At 41.5% G+C, this 16,787-nt stretch overlaps 1 protein-coding gene across 4 annotated transcripts in view; it reads left to right on the top strand.

Annotated features, from left to right (window-relative positions):
* VIT (vitrin) overlaps nucleotides 1–16,787 on the top strand; it is a 127,339-nt gene that overhangs the window by 55,054 nt on the left and 55,498 nt on the right. For all 4 annotated transcript variants that reach the window (XM_028831766.2, XM_001107688.5, XM_015112102.3 and 1 more), the window contains exons 5-6: nucleotides 10,710–10,843; nucleotides 14,818–14,895. In XM_028831766.2, the coding sequence (XP_028687599.2) occupies nucleotides 10,710–10,843; nucleotides 14,818–14,895 (212 nt within the window). The remainder of the gene's footprint in view (nucleotides 1–10,709; nucleotides 10,844–14,817; nucleotides 14,896–16,787) is intronic.

Here is a 16,787-nt window from a genome sequence, read left to right as displayed (position 1 = left end):
TCAATTAAACAAGAAGAGCTAATGATCCTAAATATATATGCACCTAATACAGGAGCACCCAGATTCATAAAGCAAGTCCTTAGAGACCTACAAAGAGACTTAGACTCCCACACAATAATAATGGGAGATGTTAACACCCCACTGTCAACATTAGACAGATCACCGAGACAGAAAGTTAACAAGGATATCCAGGTATTGAACTTAGTTCTGCACCAAGCAGACCTAATAGACATCTACAGAACTCTCTACCCCAAATCAACAGAATAGACATTCTTCTCAGCACCACGTCACACTTATTCCAAAATTGACCACATAGTTGGAAGTAAAGCACTCCTCAGCAAATGTAAAAGAACAGAAATTATAACAAACTGTCTCTCAGACCACAGTGCAATCAAACTAGAACTCAGGATTAAGAAACTCACTCCAAACCGCTCAACTACATGGAAACTGAACAACCTGCTCCTGAATGACTACTGGGTACATAACAAAATGAAGGCAGAAATACAGACATTCTTTGAAACCAATGAGAACAAAGACACAACATACCAGAATCTCTGGGACACATTTAAAGCAGTGGTAGAGGGAAATTTATAGCACTAAATGCCCACAAGAGAAAGCAGGAAAGATCTAAAATTGACACCCTGACATCACAATTAAAAGAGCTAGAGAAGCAAGAGCAAATACTTTCAAAAACTAGCAGAAGGCAAGAAATAACTAAGATCAGAGCAGAACTGAAGGAGATAGAGACACAAAAAAACCTTGAAAACATCAATGAATCCAGGAGTTGGTTTTTTGAAAAGATCAACAAAATTGATAGACTGCTAGCAAGACAAATAAGGAAGAAAAGAGAGAAGAATCAAATCGATGCAATAAAAAATGATAAAGGAGATATCACCACCAATCCCACAGAAATACAAACTACCATCACAGAATACTATAAACACCTCTACGCAAATAAACTAGAAAACCTAGAACAAATGGATAAATTCCTGGACACATACACCTTCTCAAGACTAACCCAGGAAGAAGTTGAATCCCTGAATAGACCAGTAACAGGCTCTGAAATTGAGGCAATAATTAATAGCATACCAACCAAAAAAAGTCCAGCACCAGATGGATTCACAGGCGAATTCTACCTGAGGTACAAGGAGGAGCTGGTACCATTCCTCTGAAATTATTCCAATCAATAGAAAAAGAGGGAATCCTCCCTAACTCATTTTATGAGGCCAGCATCATCCTGATACCAAAGCCTGGCAGAGACACACACACAAAAAAAGAATTTTAGACCAATATCTGTGATGAACATCAATGCAAAAATCCTTAATAAAATACTGGCAAACTGAATCCAGCAGCACATCAAAAAGCTAATCCAACATGATCAAGTGGGCTTGATCCCTGGGATGCAAGCCTGGTTCAACATACACAAATCAACAAACGTAATCCAGCATATAAACAGAACCAAAGACAAAAACTACATGATTATCTCAATAGATGCAGAAAAGGTCTTTGACAAAATTCAACAGCCCTTCATGCTAAAAACTCTCAATAAATTAGGTATTGATGGGACATATCTCAAAATAATAAGACCTATTTATGACAAACCCACAGCCAATATCATACTGAATGGGCTAAAACTGGAAGCATTCCCTTTGAAAACTGGCACAAGACAGGGATGCCCTCTCTCACCACTCCTATTCAACATAGTGTTGGAAGTTCTGGTCAGGGCAATCAGGCAGGAGAAAGAAATAAAGGGTATTCAAATAGGAAAAGAGGAAGTCAAATTGTCCCTGTTTGCAGATGACATTATTGTATATTTAGAAAATCCTGTTGTCTCAGCCCCAAATCTCCTTAAGCTAATAAGCAACTTCAGCAAAGTCTCAGGATACAAAATCAATGTGCAAAAATCACAAGCATGCTTATACACCAATAACAGACAAACAGAGAATCAAATCATGAGTGAACTCCCATTCACAACTGCTTCAAAGAGAATAAAATACCTAGGAATCCAACTTACAAGGGATGTGAAGGACCTCTTCAAGGAGAACTACAAACCACTGCTCAATGAAATAAAAGAGGACACAAACAAATGGAAGAACATTCCATGCTTATGGATAGGAGGAATCAATATCATGAAAATGGCCATACTGCCCAAGGTAATTTATAGATTCAATGCCATCCCCATCAAGCTACCAATGACTTTCTTCACAGAATTGGAAAAAACTACTTTAAAGTTCATATGGAACCCAAAAAGAGCCCACATTGCCAAGTCAATCCTAAGCCAAAAGAACAAAGCTGGAGGCATCACGTGACCTGACTTCAACCTATGCTACAAGGCTACAGTAACCAACACAGCATGGTACTGGTACCAAAACAGAGATATAGACCAATGGAACAGAACAGAGCCCTCAGAAATAATACCGCACATCTACAACCATCTGATCTTTGACAAAAACAAGAAATGGGGAAAGGATTCCTGTTTAATAAGTGGTACTGGGAAAACTGGCTAGCCATATATAGAAAGCTGAAACTGGATCCCTTTCCTACACCTTACACAAAAATGAATTCAAGATGGATTAAAGACTTAAATATTAGACCTAAAGCCATAAAAACCCTAGAAGAAAACCTAGGCAATACCATTCAGGACATAGGCATGGGCAAGGACTTCATGTCTAAAACACCAAAAGCAATGGCAACAAAAGGCAAAATTGACAAATGGGATCTAATTAAACTAAAGAGCTTCTGCACAGCAAAAGAAACTACCATTGGAGTGAACAGGCAACCTACAGAATGAGAGAAAATTCTTGCAATATACTCATCTGACAAAGGGCTAATATCCAGAACCTACAAAGAACTCAAACAAATTTACAAGAAAAAAAACAACCCCATCAAAAGTGGGTGAAGGATATGAACAGACACGTCTCAAAAGAACACATTTATGCAGCCAACAGACACATGAAAAAATGCTCATCACTGGCCATCAGAGAAATGCAAATCAAAACCACAATAAGATACCATCTCACACCAGTTAGAATGGCAATCATTAAAAAGTCAGGAAACAAGTGCTGGAGAGGATGTGGAGAAATAGGAACACTTTTACACTGTTGGTGGGACTGTAAACTAGTTAAACTATTGTGGAAGACAGTGTGGCGATTCCTCAAGGATCTAGAAGTAGAAATACCATTTGGCCCAGCCATTCCATTACTGGGTATATACCCAAAGGATTATAAACCATGCTGCTATAAAGACACATGTACATGTATGTTTACTGCAGCACTATTCACAGTAGCAAATACTTGGAACCAACCCAAATGTCCATCAATGATAGACTGGATAAGCAAATGTGGCATATATACACCAGGAGATACTATGCAGACATAAAAAAGGATGAGTTTGTGTCCTTTGTAGGGACATAGATGAAGCTGGAAACCATCATTTTTCAGCAAACTATCTCAAGGACAAAAAACCGAACACCGCATGTTCTCACTCACAGATGGGAATTGAACAATGAGATCACCTGGACACAGGAAGGGGAACATCACACACCGGGGCCTGTCGTGGGGTGGGGGGAGGGGGAAGGGAAAGTATTAAGAGATATACCTAATGTAAATGACAAGTTAATCGGTGCAGCACACCAATATGGCACATGTATACGTATGTAACAAACTTGCATGTTGTGCACATGTACCCTAGAACTTAAAGTATAATAAAAATAAAAATAAAAGACTTTTTTCTTTCACTTTGACCTTGGAGAATCAGATGACTATCTATCTTGAGAATGGTCATCTTGTATAGTATCTCACTCACAGAGATTTGCTGAAGTTCTCGAATTTGCATGTTGACCTCTCCAGTGAGATTGGGGGAATTTTCGTGAACTATATATCCTCAAATATCTTTTCTAAGTTGCTAACTCTCTCTCCTTCTCTCTCAGGAAGGCCAAGGAGTCATAGCCTCATTTGGTTGGTCACTTTACGTAATTCCTTATTTCTCAGAGGTTTTCTTCATTTCTTCAATTCTTTTTTCTTTATTTTTGTCTGACTGCATTGATTCAAAGAACTGGTCTTCAAGCTTGGCGATTCTTTCCTCAGCTTAGTCTATTCTGTTGTTAATGCTTCCCAATGTATCATGAAATTGCTGTAGTAAATTTTTCAATCCCAGAAGTTCAGTTTGGTTCTTTCTTAAAATGGCTATGTAGTCTTTCAAGTCTTGGATCGTTTTATTGGCTTCCTTGGGTTGGATTTCAACTTTCTTCTGAATCTCGCTGAGCTTCCTTGCCCCACAGCTTCTTCACTCACATCTTCCTCAGGTCCTGTTCAGGACTAAGAGCTGGTCCTGGCACTCAGCACCTTCGTGCAAGATTGCTGGCTTCCTCCTTTTTTCACCTCTGTGTCTGCATTGCCTCTCTGTTGACTTTCAGTGTTTTCTCTCAAAACATCTGTTCAGAGTGTGATGGTTTACTTGATATTTGGTTTTTCTGTGAGAGAAGCACTTCCCAGCTGTGTAGTCAGTCATCTTGTCCCCCTCCCTGAAAAATGTACAAACTTAACTGAGCATCCTGTGTTTTCTCTGTTGACCTTACTGTGGAGGGATGACCTGGAAGTCATGCATGGTCCTGCATCTTTCATCATAGCACTCCATAAAAAAGGACAACTGACTTCTCTTTATGCTTTGATGGGGATAGGAAGAGAATTTTACTCTTTCATGTTCATGACAAGGAATCTGAAGTTCTTGATGATATAAACTCATTTTTTCCACCCGTATGTGCTGAGCAAGGAAATTATGGAGATGTTACCAAGGAAGGCCCAAAAGTTTGGAGGAAGAAATATCACAGCTATGATGATGGATTGGAGAAAAATGAGGACGGAGAAAGTGGAGAAGGGTGACAGGTATTACCACTTGGTCAGCTGTTCGTCTGGGATCTAGCACAGAAGACAGGAGTCATGGCATGCTTTGGACTAAGTCACTACCTAAATGAAGATACCATAACAGAATCCTCATACCACTCTTGCTTAAGTTTATAGTCAAAACATAGATAAATGCATGCTTACTTAATATCTTTGGAATTAAGACTAGCATGTATGTGCCAAGCACTTTACCTTCTTTTTATTATGTAATCCTGACAATAATTCCTCTATGCAGTTTCTAGTACTCATACGCACATCTTAAAGAAGAAGATAGGTTGAATCACTTTTCTAAAGCCATGCTATTAAAAAGTATCATAGTGGGGACTCAAACCCAAGTCCAGCTGACTGTAGCACCTGTACTCCTAACTGCTGCCCAGGACAGCTTTGAGATGTGACTCGGGAGTCAGCACTTGGCTACTGGATGCTGGATAAAGTTTCTGAATTATTCAGACTTCTGCTATCTTTTTCCTTTTCTTATTTTCTCGTAAGTGGGTTGATTGTTCAGTTGTACCTCTGCAAGGGAGTGAAAATATATAAAATTCATTCTATTTCAAGGTTTCTAGTTAGGAGACTCTGAAATTTGAAGGAGCAGTAAGACAAAAACTATGCACAAAATAAAGTTTAAGAAGTTACTAGTAGATTTCACTGGCTATACTAATCTTTTCCCCATTACTGCAGAGAGGCGAGGAGCAAACTGGTTTTTCAATGGGAATGGGACTACAAAAGCTCTATTAAGGATAAGTAGTAAAACATTAAAGAAAAACGACACCAAAAGCTGTTCCATAACTCCAGACTATGGAATAAAAATCACTGAATGCTATTTCATAACTTCAGACTATGAAATAAAAATATTTTGCTTTCACCCTGAAATCAATTTCATACTAAAAGGGAAAAGTTATACAAATCTACACGCACAAGTGTTTGCACACCCATGCATGCCTCCCACACATACTTCCAGCTCACAGCACCATCAGCCCTCTCCAGTCTGTGTCTTTGTACACACTCCAGTGTCTGTGTAGAAAGTGACATCTGCTGCAAAGGGTGAGCCTGTCTTAAGGTTGCCTGTGTATTTTCAATTTTGATCCTAGATGATTTGTTCTTGCTTCCTCTGGCGCTTGCTGGGTCTCTGTTGCACTTCCATATTTCCGAGGCAGTATAGAGCCACAAGAGTAAATTTGACCTCACCAAAGATGACATTAAAATAACATGTATTTTAATGTTATTTAAGTTAAATAATTTAATTTAAATTATTTGATTTAATTTAAATTATTTAATTTAATTTAAATTAATGGGTGCGGTGGCTCATGCCTGTAATCCCAGCACTTTGGGAGGCTGAGATGGGCGGATCATGAGGTCAAGAATTCAGGACCAGCCTGGCCAACATGGTCAAACCCCATCTCTACTAAAAATACAAAAATTAGCTGGGCATGGTGGTGCACGCATGTAATCCCAGCTACTTGGGAGGCTGAGGCAGGAGAATCACTTGAACCTGGGAGGCAGAGGTTGTGGTGAGCCAAGATCATGCTATTGCACTCCAGCCTGGGTGACAGAACAAGACTCTGTCTCAAAAAAATAATAATAAAATAATATGCAATCTTTTGCACTATGATTCTCTCCTTCTAACAGCATCTCACCATTATGAGACTGTTGTTATATCCTCATTTGTTATATAAGAAACTGAGGCATCCAAAAGCTAATTAAATTCCTAGTTAGGGCCAGGCATGGTGGCTCATGCCTGTAATCCCAGCACTTTGGGAGGCCAAGGCGGGCTGATCACCCAAGGTCAGGAGTTCAAAACCAGCCTGGCCAATATGGCAAAACCCCATCTCTACTATATACAAAAAAATTTAGCCAGGTGAGGTGCCTTATGCCTGTAATCCCAACACTCTGGGAGGCCAAGGGGAGCAGATCACCTGAGGTCAGGAGTTCAAGACCAACCTGGCCAACATGGTGAAACCCTGTCTCTACTAAAAATATGAAAATCAGCCAGGTGTGGTGGTGGGCACCTATAATCCCAGCTAGTCAGGAGGCTGAGGCACAAGAATCGCTTAAACCCAGAAGGCGGAGGTTGCAGTGAGCTGAGATCGTGCCACTGTACTCCAGCCTGGGTGACAGAGTGAGACCCTGTCTCAAAATAAATAAATAAATTCCTAGTTAGGTCCACATTGAGGATTAAAACTCATGCCTCCTTACTTCCAGCCCGGAGCCCGGGTGATATATTTACGTAAGAACTGGGGAGTCCCAGCACTGCTTAGTGTACAAAGTGAGGACTCAAGCAGGGTGTAGACTTTACAGTAGTGAAAGTTGGTAAACGCTTTATAGTGGAAGGATGTGCCCTGTGGAGAAAATAAGAAGGGCATTGACAGGACCAAGGCTCTATAATTCCAGCATTTGGGTTAGAGTGTAGGAACTTGGTGGGAAAAATATAAATGAGGGGAGAGGGGCAGAAGAGAAGAGCTTGATTTGCTTGTTTTGCAAAAAACAAGATTTGCTGCTTGAGCAACTGAGTGCCACTGTGAGTTCCCGGACCAGTGACTGATCAAGTGGAAAATCTATTTGGAAAGAGTTACCACTATTCACAGGGAGGATAAATACAAGTCTTAAGGGGAAACAGATAGGAATTTTGGAAGCTATCCGTTTTGTTTTTCACAAACAGTGCAACTCTGTTTTCAGAAGGCAGGATTTAAGATACAGACAACATGAGCAGAAAGTACATTGGGGACCTAAAGCTATTGTCCTGCCAGAGTCCCAACAGTCAGAAGTGGGAGACTGGAGACGGTATACTTTGGTTTAGAAACTCAGATTAATTTGCATTCAAGGGTTTAATGTTCATATTCTATATCATGCTCAGAAGTCTTAGTACAAGAAAATCCCTTAATTCCTTCAAACCAGAGGGATAATGAACATATTTGAGGCATCCTATTTTGGCTCAGGATTATCCTAAACTAACTCTTATGTTTAAAGCGGGCCCAAGTGCAGGGGAGAGGAGAGATTTCTCTGAGAAGGTACAATGAAAAGACCAGCTCCACGCAGGACACTCTTCACACTGATCTCTGACCAGTGCCCACCCTCAGAACAGCAGCCATTCGACACCTGGTCTAGTGGCGAACTATCCCTTCTCGCTGAGCCAAGGAACTGACCCTCAGTTATCCCAGTCCCCTGGCACCGGAATCAGGGAGGAGGTGAATATCAAGGCCATGCTCGGCACCATGCAGGGCACCTGAGGAATGCAAGGAAATGGAACTGGATTTGCTTTTCCAGAGAGTATCTATGAAGTGCCTACATCTGAGTGATACAAATGATGAGGTGGTGTTTTTAGTAGAGACAGGGTTTCACCGTGTTAGCCAGGATGGTCTTGATCTCTTGACCTTGTGATCCACCTGCCTCGGCCTCCCAAAGTGCTGGGACTACAGGTGTGAGCTGCCACACCTGGCCTGCACTGGGTCATTTTTAAAAATTTATTTAATAATTAGAATTTTCAGTCTGAATCAGTGGCGTGCCGGTAAATGTTTAACAACGAGCTCTCTAATGCAGGGAGGAGATGGGCTTGGCTTGTTAATTGCAAGCTACCAATGTCAAGCCAACGAGCTCACCCAATCCTGAAAGCATAAGAATTGGCTTTCACAGAGGGTATGTTAGTTCAACCATTGTGGAAAACAGTGTGGCAATTCTGCAAGACCTAGAGGCAGAAATACCATTTGACCCAGCAATCCCATTACTGGGTATATACCCAAAGGAATACAAATATATTATATAGATACTATATTATTAATAGATTATATAAATACTATTATAAAGATATATGCATGTGTATGTTCATTGCAGCAGTATTCACAATAGCAAAAACATGGAATCAGCCGAAATGCCCATCAATGAGAAACTGGATAAAGAAAATATGGTACATATATACCATAGAATACTATGCAGCCATGCAAGGAATGAGATCGTGTCCTTTGCAGGGACATGGATTAAATTGGAAACCATTATCCTCAGCAAACTAACACAGGAACAGAAAACCAAACACCACATGTTCTCACTTATATGTGGGAGCTGCTGATGAGAACACACGGACATATGAGTTGGGGAACAACACATACTGGGGCCTGTCAGAGTTGGGGGTGGGAGGAGGGAGAGCATCAGGAAGAATAGCTAATGGATGCTGGGCCGAATACCCAGGTGATGGGACAATCTGTGCAGCAAAAACACCATGGCACATGTTTATTTATGTAACAAACCTGCACATCTGGCACACGTACCCCTGACCTTAAAAGTTGAAGAAAAAAAAATTGGCTCTCAAAAGCAGCTGTCTGTGGCACCTTCTTACGTGGAAACATAAAATGCTGTCCTTTCCATAAGAAATATTTGCATTTCGTTGGGAGACAAACTCCAGAAATTTTTAGGAAATAGTACATGACGGAACAAAATCAGAATTTAAGTTGTGAGAATGAGATTCTAAGGAGGGAAGGAGGTAGCAAAGTCATGTCAGAATCTGTGGGGAAGGAGAAATTGGGAACTCACTGCCCTTTGACAGCAGCACAGGCCTGATCAGGCAGAGGGAACCAGGTCTTCTGGGGTGAAACAGCAGCATCGTCAGAGCCGTGGGAATGGCTGAAACCAGCCTGCTTGCCATGGAGACATGTGAGGGAACTCAATCACAGAGAGCCCTGAGAGAAGAGAGCAAGTGAGGAGGAGTTGGTCTCGGGAGGTGCCTGTGCTTTGAACCCTTGAGGGGTAGATGGGAGCAAGAGGGACAAACTGAGGACTTAAGGTCAGTTCAACCTGGGTTCAAATCCCTCTTGCAATTTACTAGTTAGAAAATCCCAGGTGAGTCATGCAACCTCACACAGCCTGTTTCTATGGAATGAATGGGAATAACAGCATTCCCTCCACTCCAAAACTCAAGTTTGCTGGGAGAACCCAGTGGGACCCCACATGTAAGAACAGTTGTAAAGCAATTAAGTGCTTTACATGTCGAGTATTATTACCACTTTCTTTCCTTCCAGGCCATTGGGAGGTTGAGGGTTGAATGTTGTTGACTCATCAGGAAGGTGGGAGGGCAGGAAATGGCAACTCTCACTCCTGGAGGGAAGGAAGGGTGTTGATGGGGAGAAATCAACATCTCCCGGGTCCTATAAATTACGGATACCCAAAGGAGCCATGCATGTTCGGCTCTGGGGCAAGAAATGACAACGTAAAAGTGCAATTTAGCAACCAGATGGAGACTCTGCCTAACATCAAAGGAAAGGCATTCATATGTCAGTCAGCATCCCATCAGGCTCTAAAACCTCGCAAAATCCTGGAAATTAAAGAAACAATTTTCAGTCAATGGAGGATGCTTTTTTTTAATGAGTTTAACTTAGCTGCACACCTTTCCTCCCTGACCCAAAATAAAAGGAGTGTTTACTTTTCATCATTTTATATCACCCTTTGAAGTAACTAAATTCATTCCGCGCCATCCCAAAACCAAATTGCAAACTGTCAAGAAAGAGGCTTCACTTAAAAGAGCTAGTGGGAATGAGAAAACCAAGGAAAAGATATTTGAGGCATGGTGGCAAAAAGAAATTCCTGACTGACAGAACCATCAGCTCCTGTAAGAAGAAAGAGAAGGACATTCAACCTGGAGCTCAGATGCTGGGCCTGGTGGTAGAGGCACCATTCTTGTGGGTTGGGCTTCATGTCAAGGTAAACTTTGCTCAATCTCGCTGCTTTCCTATGTCCAAATAAGCATGGCAACTGGTTTGCTTGTCTGTTGATCACATCAACAAATATTTCTCTTCTTTCCTCAAAAATTATTTTTTCTCTTCATAGTGGTGTGCTTGATAATTCAGGAGGGAAAATACTTGTTCGGAAGGTTGCTGGACTGTCTGGTTACAAAGGGAGTTATTCCAACGGTGTCCAATCGTTATCCCTACCACGATGGAGAGAATCCTTTATCGTCTTAGGTATGACCGCACAGTGGAGAAACGCTGCTAAACCTACCACAAGATGAAATGTGCTTCTTTTCATTGTGCTGTTGGTTTTTGTTTATGGCCCGCCTCATTTCATAAAAATCTGAAGCATTTGTTTTTCTGATAATTAGAATCATGATACAATAAATTAGAATTACATGATAAATCACCACAAAGTCAAGTCTGAAAATACTAAAAGGCTCCAATTGCTTGTTTTAATTACACTGCAGCTATCTGTAAGTCCAATCAGATTTTTAATTACCTTAATTACATTTAATAGCTTGGGTTTTTAAACCAGTCCTTTAGTTATGCCAAATGTGCCTCATGTCTAGAACCTTATTCCTTGAGTTTTCTGGCAAGTGGATAGATAGATATTGTCACAGCATATCCGTTGTGTCATACACAATGGCCATATCAAGAGGCATATAATGGCAGTCTGTTCCATTGTTGGTGATGCTAAGTTTGATTCATTTGATACTTTAGCATATCTCTCCATGGCAAAGATACCTTGTAATTAATAAGCATCTGTAGGATGATGCTTTAACATGCTGGAGTAGCTTGTTCCTCAACAAATTTCACCCAATGATTTTAACATCCATTGCTGATCCTCACTGTAGCAAGTATTACATTAGTAATTGCAAAATCATAATTTCTTCTAATTCTGTTATTCCTTCCACATTTATTAGCTAGTGTTCTTATATACAGAAGAGTTTCCTTCCCCCTCTGCACCTATTATTTTTAAGTGGACTACGGACTCATAGATTGTTTCCAAAAATATAATATCATGTTATCATCTATTATCTTTATTTTTCTTTTTGGTGCTCTTATTTTCCAAGATTGCCCAGTGGGAGCCCTTCAAGCTTTTGACGTGTTCACGGTAGTACCTGAGTACAACACAATGTTCTTTGCTCACCTTATACTTACCCTACTCCAGACCTGAATCTCCCATTTTCTCTGAGGAGGTTCCATGGGATTTTAAACTAGATTGTAGCCAATTTCCTGGCCTCCCAACAAAATTAGGCACCTTGGGACTGTCCTGAGAAGGAGCCACTTATAGTAAACCAACTGAACCGGGAAGAGAGAAATGTTTCATAAGATAGTAGGTCTTCCATTCCGGGTGGTTTTCTAGCACTGCTAGGCATCCCTTGCCTCAAGCCCCTGCTGTCCTCCACTGATTACAGTCATAGCAGGGCAACAAATAGACCTTTCACTATTCTTCTCAACTTGAGCCATCCCTGTTTCCTTTTGCCTGCCAAATTCTACACACCCACAGTTCAAATTAGACTGATTTCTTTGTCAGATAGTGGAAGGGGATCAACTGCAGTACTGCGGGGTTTTTGCCTTGTAACAAAAAATTTACAACAGGAGCCATATAAAAATGCTAATGTCTAAAATGCAAATACGTTGAGATAGAGAGAAATATAATCTCCACATAGGTGTTCACCAAGTAGATCCTGGCTGAATAAGAGCATTTCAGCCTTAAGTGCTCAGTCTGCAATCCAAGAATCTCAACAGAGGTTTGAAAGAAAAATTAATTCTGTGGCAGTAGAGATGTTTTGGGCTTTTTAAGTGAAAATCAATCTGCTGATATTATTCCCTGTAAATCTCGACTTCCATCTCCCCTCATTCGACCTAGTGACATTTAACCGAAAATACTTTTTGCCCATGATAATAAACATTGTGCTTCTGCAATGGCTCGGAAGCCTCTCTTGAATGGATGAGTTAGGAGCTCACTGCAGCATAAGGATTGATAACTGACCGGCAGCCAAGGAATGCTTCCCATAATTCAGAGGTTCATGGCCAGCAAGTTTAACTGCATCATGTCCGAAGCCTCTTCTGAAGGCTCAGGTGCCGCCATGATCTTTCTCTAGGTTTTTATTTCTAAGTTTCATATATCCCTGAGCTCCTTAACTAGTTCACTTTGGTGGGTAAGAGGGGGAGCGAAAGAGGAGATGTACATTTACAGTCCGCATGATCTTTACACAGTCCAGGGACATGAAATGTCAGTGAGGGACCCCCTAATACTTCCCTTTTATTCTTTGATCCACATTTCAGGGAACTGAGCTCATGCTTCTTTTCCTTCTGAATAGAAACAGAAAAAAAAATATCAGGTTTTAGATCAATAAATAGAGAGAGAAGGTGTCTCTTCAATAACAGAGAGAGAAGGTGTCTTCTTTCTGCAGATAGTGTGGTCCACAGCCATGGGGCCCTCCCTGGGCCTAAAATAACCTCAATCATTGTCATTTGGAGCTGGCCTCGACATTGGTGGAGGACTTGGAAATGCCAAGTCCTGTTCCCCAGGTGATTTTAATGAGGTGAAGTAACGCAAGTAAGCCCAAACACGTGGCACTTACAGGTAACACCAGAATACATTTTTGCATCTCTATGGAGATATATAGTTCCAAAACATTTTATTTTATTTTATTTTATTTTATTTATTTTTTTATTTTTTTTGAGACGGAGTCTCGCTCTGTCGCCCAGACTGGAGTGCAGTGGCGCGATCTCGGCTCACTGCAAGCTCCGCCTCCCGGGTTCACGCCATTCTCCTGCCTCAGCCTCCGGAGTAGCTGGGACTACAGGCGCCCGCCACCACGCCCGGCTAATTTCTTTTTGTATTTTTAGTAGAGACGGGGTTTCACCGTGTTAGCCAGGATGGTCTCGATCTCCTGACCTCGTGATCCGCCCGCCTCGGCCTCCCAAAGTGCTGGGATTACAGGCTTGAGCCACCGCGCCCGGCGTGTTCCAAAACATTTTAACATTTTTTTTTTTCCATTAGATGTCTACAACTTCGTGTAGTTATTAGGGCCATGTCATTATTCCTGTTTTCTGAATGAAAACACAAGAGCCTCAAAGGTTGGGGCAGTTAATGAAAGGTAAAATAGAAACAGAAACCTAGATTGTCTTACTCCTAATCCCAGGTTCTTTCTGAGATCCTGTTATTCTTTCTGCTTCATGACCCTACAGTCCCTGGGCCAGTAGGATGGTTGGCCAGATAGTGCCCTAGATCCTCCTTCACCCACCTAGGTTCTCCGTGCAACACTGCTTACCATCTTCACATCCTGTAAAATGGGATGGGAGAAGAAATGCTTTCATTACCAGATGTAATATTGGCTAATAGGTAGTACCACTACCAAGGTATTTTAATTTTAACAGAGATGTAAGCTTTGAGATATTCCCCCGCTGAATAAATACTTCTCAAGCAACTACTTCATGCCAGGAAAAAACTGCTCTGAGCTCTGAAAATTCAACAGTTACCAAGTCAGACAAATGACTTGCCTTCAGGGGGCTTACTATATTCCAGTGGCACTCTCACATACTTATGGAACAAAGCCCATATGGTGGAATTTCAGGCATCCTTTTATGGAAAGAAGACGACTTTGGTAATTTTTTTATGCTTATTTTTTTCCGTAATAGACATTACCATTCCTCCTCCTTGCCTGGTAGCTACCGTGTCTCCCCCTGGGTGAGCAACACATGGTTATTTTCAAGGTTGACCTATATTTACCTACTTTTAGGTTTTTCTGCTGCTATGAAATTCAAATGAATCCCACAGGGTCTGTGAAAGTGAGAGGTAGCCAGCCTATGACCGGAGCACTCCATCATCTCAAAGGAGAGCATGTGGAAGGTTTTCCCGTTCACCTCCTGATATAATTAAACATTCGAAGCCACACAGATGAAAACCTTCACTTCCATGTCACATCTTCCCAGGTGAAAGAGGGATTGCTGATGTTAAGCAACTCTGAGTCATGAAGATTTGGTTGCTTCCATTCTAATAGTAATAAAACACATGCTATACAGGAGAACAAAATGCCACTTGACATTCTCGTAATCAACAATTCAGCATGAGGGAGACTGATTTTCTTGAACTGAAGAGAGATAAATTGAAAGGAGGGAATCAACTTAGTACAGAACCATCTAAAACCTCTAGCTCTAGAAATAAATCTCGTTTTTTTTTTTCTTTTTTGCAGAAAGTAAACCCAAAAAGGGTGTAACCTACCCATCAGCTCTTACATACTCATCATCCAAAAGTCCAGCTGCCCAAGCAGGCAAGTGCTCACGTGTGATTGAATCTAAACCTTCTGAGTCCATAAACGCGCGATGTGTTTTGGGAGATAGTGGAGAAATTAACATCTTAACCAGTCAAGCTCCACTGGTTCTGGCAATATTTTAACAGATGCCGGGAACATGGGCACAGAAATCAGTGAGATCAGATGGCTGGGGCTGAAGAGTGAAAGCTTTATTTTTTGTTTTTGCAATTCCGAGATTGTGTCTCTATATTTGTGTCATTTTCATTCAGATTGACTGTTGCCTTGAGTTTTATTGTATTGTTACTTTAGAAAATGGCATGACATTCTGTCCAGAAATGCTTCCTGGCAGCTAAAAGGAAAAAGGCTGTATCTACTTAGGTATGAAATGAAGAGAAGCAAAGAGAACGAGGTGGTTTATGTGATAACAGCAAGCTGCTAATCCAAATAACCCAGGCCAAAAATACACTGCCACAGGGCTGTGCCAACTCAGCTTCCATGTGAACCACAAAAGAGGGTATTGGTAGACCTCAGGCCAGGGAAATACCATTTTCCAGGTTTCTGTGTTAAATCAAGAACTGTACTATGCATTATTGTGTCTCCAGAGGTGTTCTGATTTCCCACACAAAGAGAAACTGTGAGTCGCTTTATAATGGGATTTTGCATTGCTTCCAGAAACTTGATGGGCTAGCTAATACATTATGAGCCTGATAGTTCGGGTTCTATTCATGTACTTAAGGTGAACATGGTTTAAGAATAGCAGTAGATCTTTGCACTTATTGAGCATTTGCTGTATGCCAGGCATCATTCCAAGAATTTTACCTGATCATTGCGTTTAATCACCGTAGACCACTTTGGCCTATACTATTGCTCTGGTTGAGGAAAATGCAACACAGAGAAGTTAAGTAAATTACCCTCCATCAAACAGAAACCCCTCTCTAAACCATCATTCTAGATTTTATTGTTTTTTCTTTTTTCTTTTTTTCTTTTTTTTGAGACAGAGTCTCGCTCTGTTGCCAGGCTGGAGTGCAGTGGCGCGATCTCAGCTCACTGCAACTTCCACCTCCCAGGTTCAAGCGATTCTCCTACCTCAGCCTCCCGAGTAGCTGTGACTAGAGGCGCCCACCACCATGCCTGGCTAATATTTGTATTTTTAGTAGGGACGGGGTTTCACCATGTTGGCCAGGATGATCTTGATCTCTTGACCTCATGATCTGCCCGCCTCGGCCTTCCAAAATGCTGGGATTACAGGCATGAACCACTGTGCCTGGCCCATTCTAGATTTTCTTATGCTAATAGTATATATATGGATTTCTGATTTTCCTGATTTGAGGAGCCTTAGTATACAAATAAGAAAATTTTTTTTTTTGGTCTTTTCTCTTAATTACTGCTCCAGCTCTATCTCTAATGACTTTTCAATGGATCCAGTGGTCTAGTCCTGTTTGTTTAGTTGCAAGGATAGAGCTGTTCCCCACCACCACCCGTGAAGTGGCAGTGGGTCTGGTGCCTCGTGGGCCATTTCTGAGATATCGCTTGTCCTCTTTTGACCTGAGCACAGAGATGAAGAATGGGTGACAGGTCTCCTTAAGTGGCTGGCATCTCTGTTGTTTCATCTGACCCTGTGGCTCTGCAGAGCCAGATGCAAGACCGATTCCTGGGTAGGTGATGTGTGTGGATATCAAAGGCAAGGAGACAGTGTTTAGTTTCATCCTGGCACCCTCTTGTTGGGCCAGAAATCTGTGCCCCCACTCCTTTCTCCAAGGTAGATACTGATGCCTGGTTCCAGCAGCCCCCGGGGGCAGCCCCTTCACACAGAGCCATGGGAACAGCCAGGCTTCTCTTTGGCTGTCTCCGGGGTCGGAGAACTGGGATGGGGTGAGGTCACCTTCCTCCCGGCATTTTGCTGCATGAAC

This window comes from Macaca mulatta, chromosome 13 (assembly GCF_049350105.2).
Source record: "Macaca mulatta isolate MMU2019108-1 chromosome 13, T2T-MMU8v2.0, whole genome shotgun sequence".
NCBI classification, from domain to species: Eukaryota; Metazoa; Chordata; class Mammalia; order Primates; family Cercopithecidae; genus Macaca; species Macaca mulatta.
This window is presented reverse-complemented; position numbering and strand designations above follow the sequence as displayed.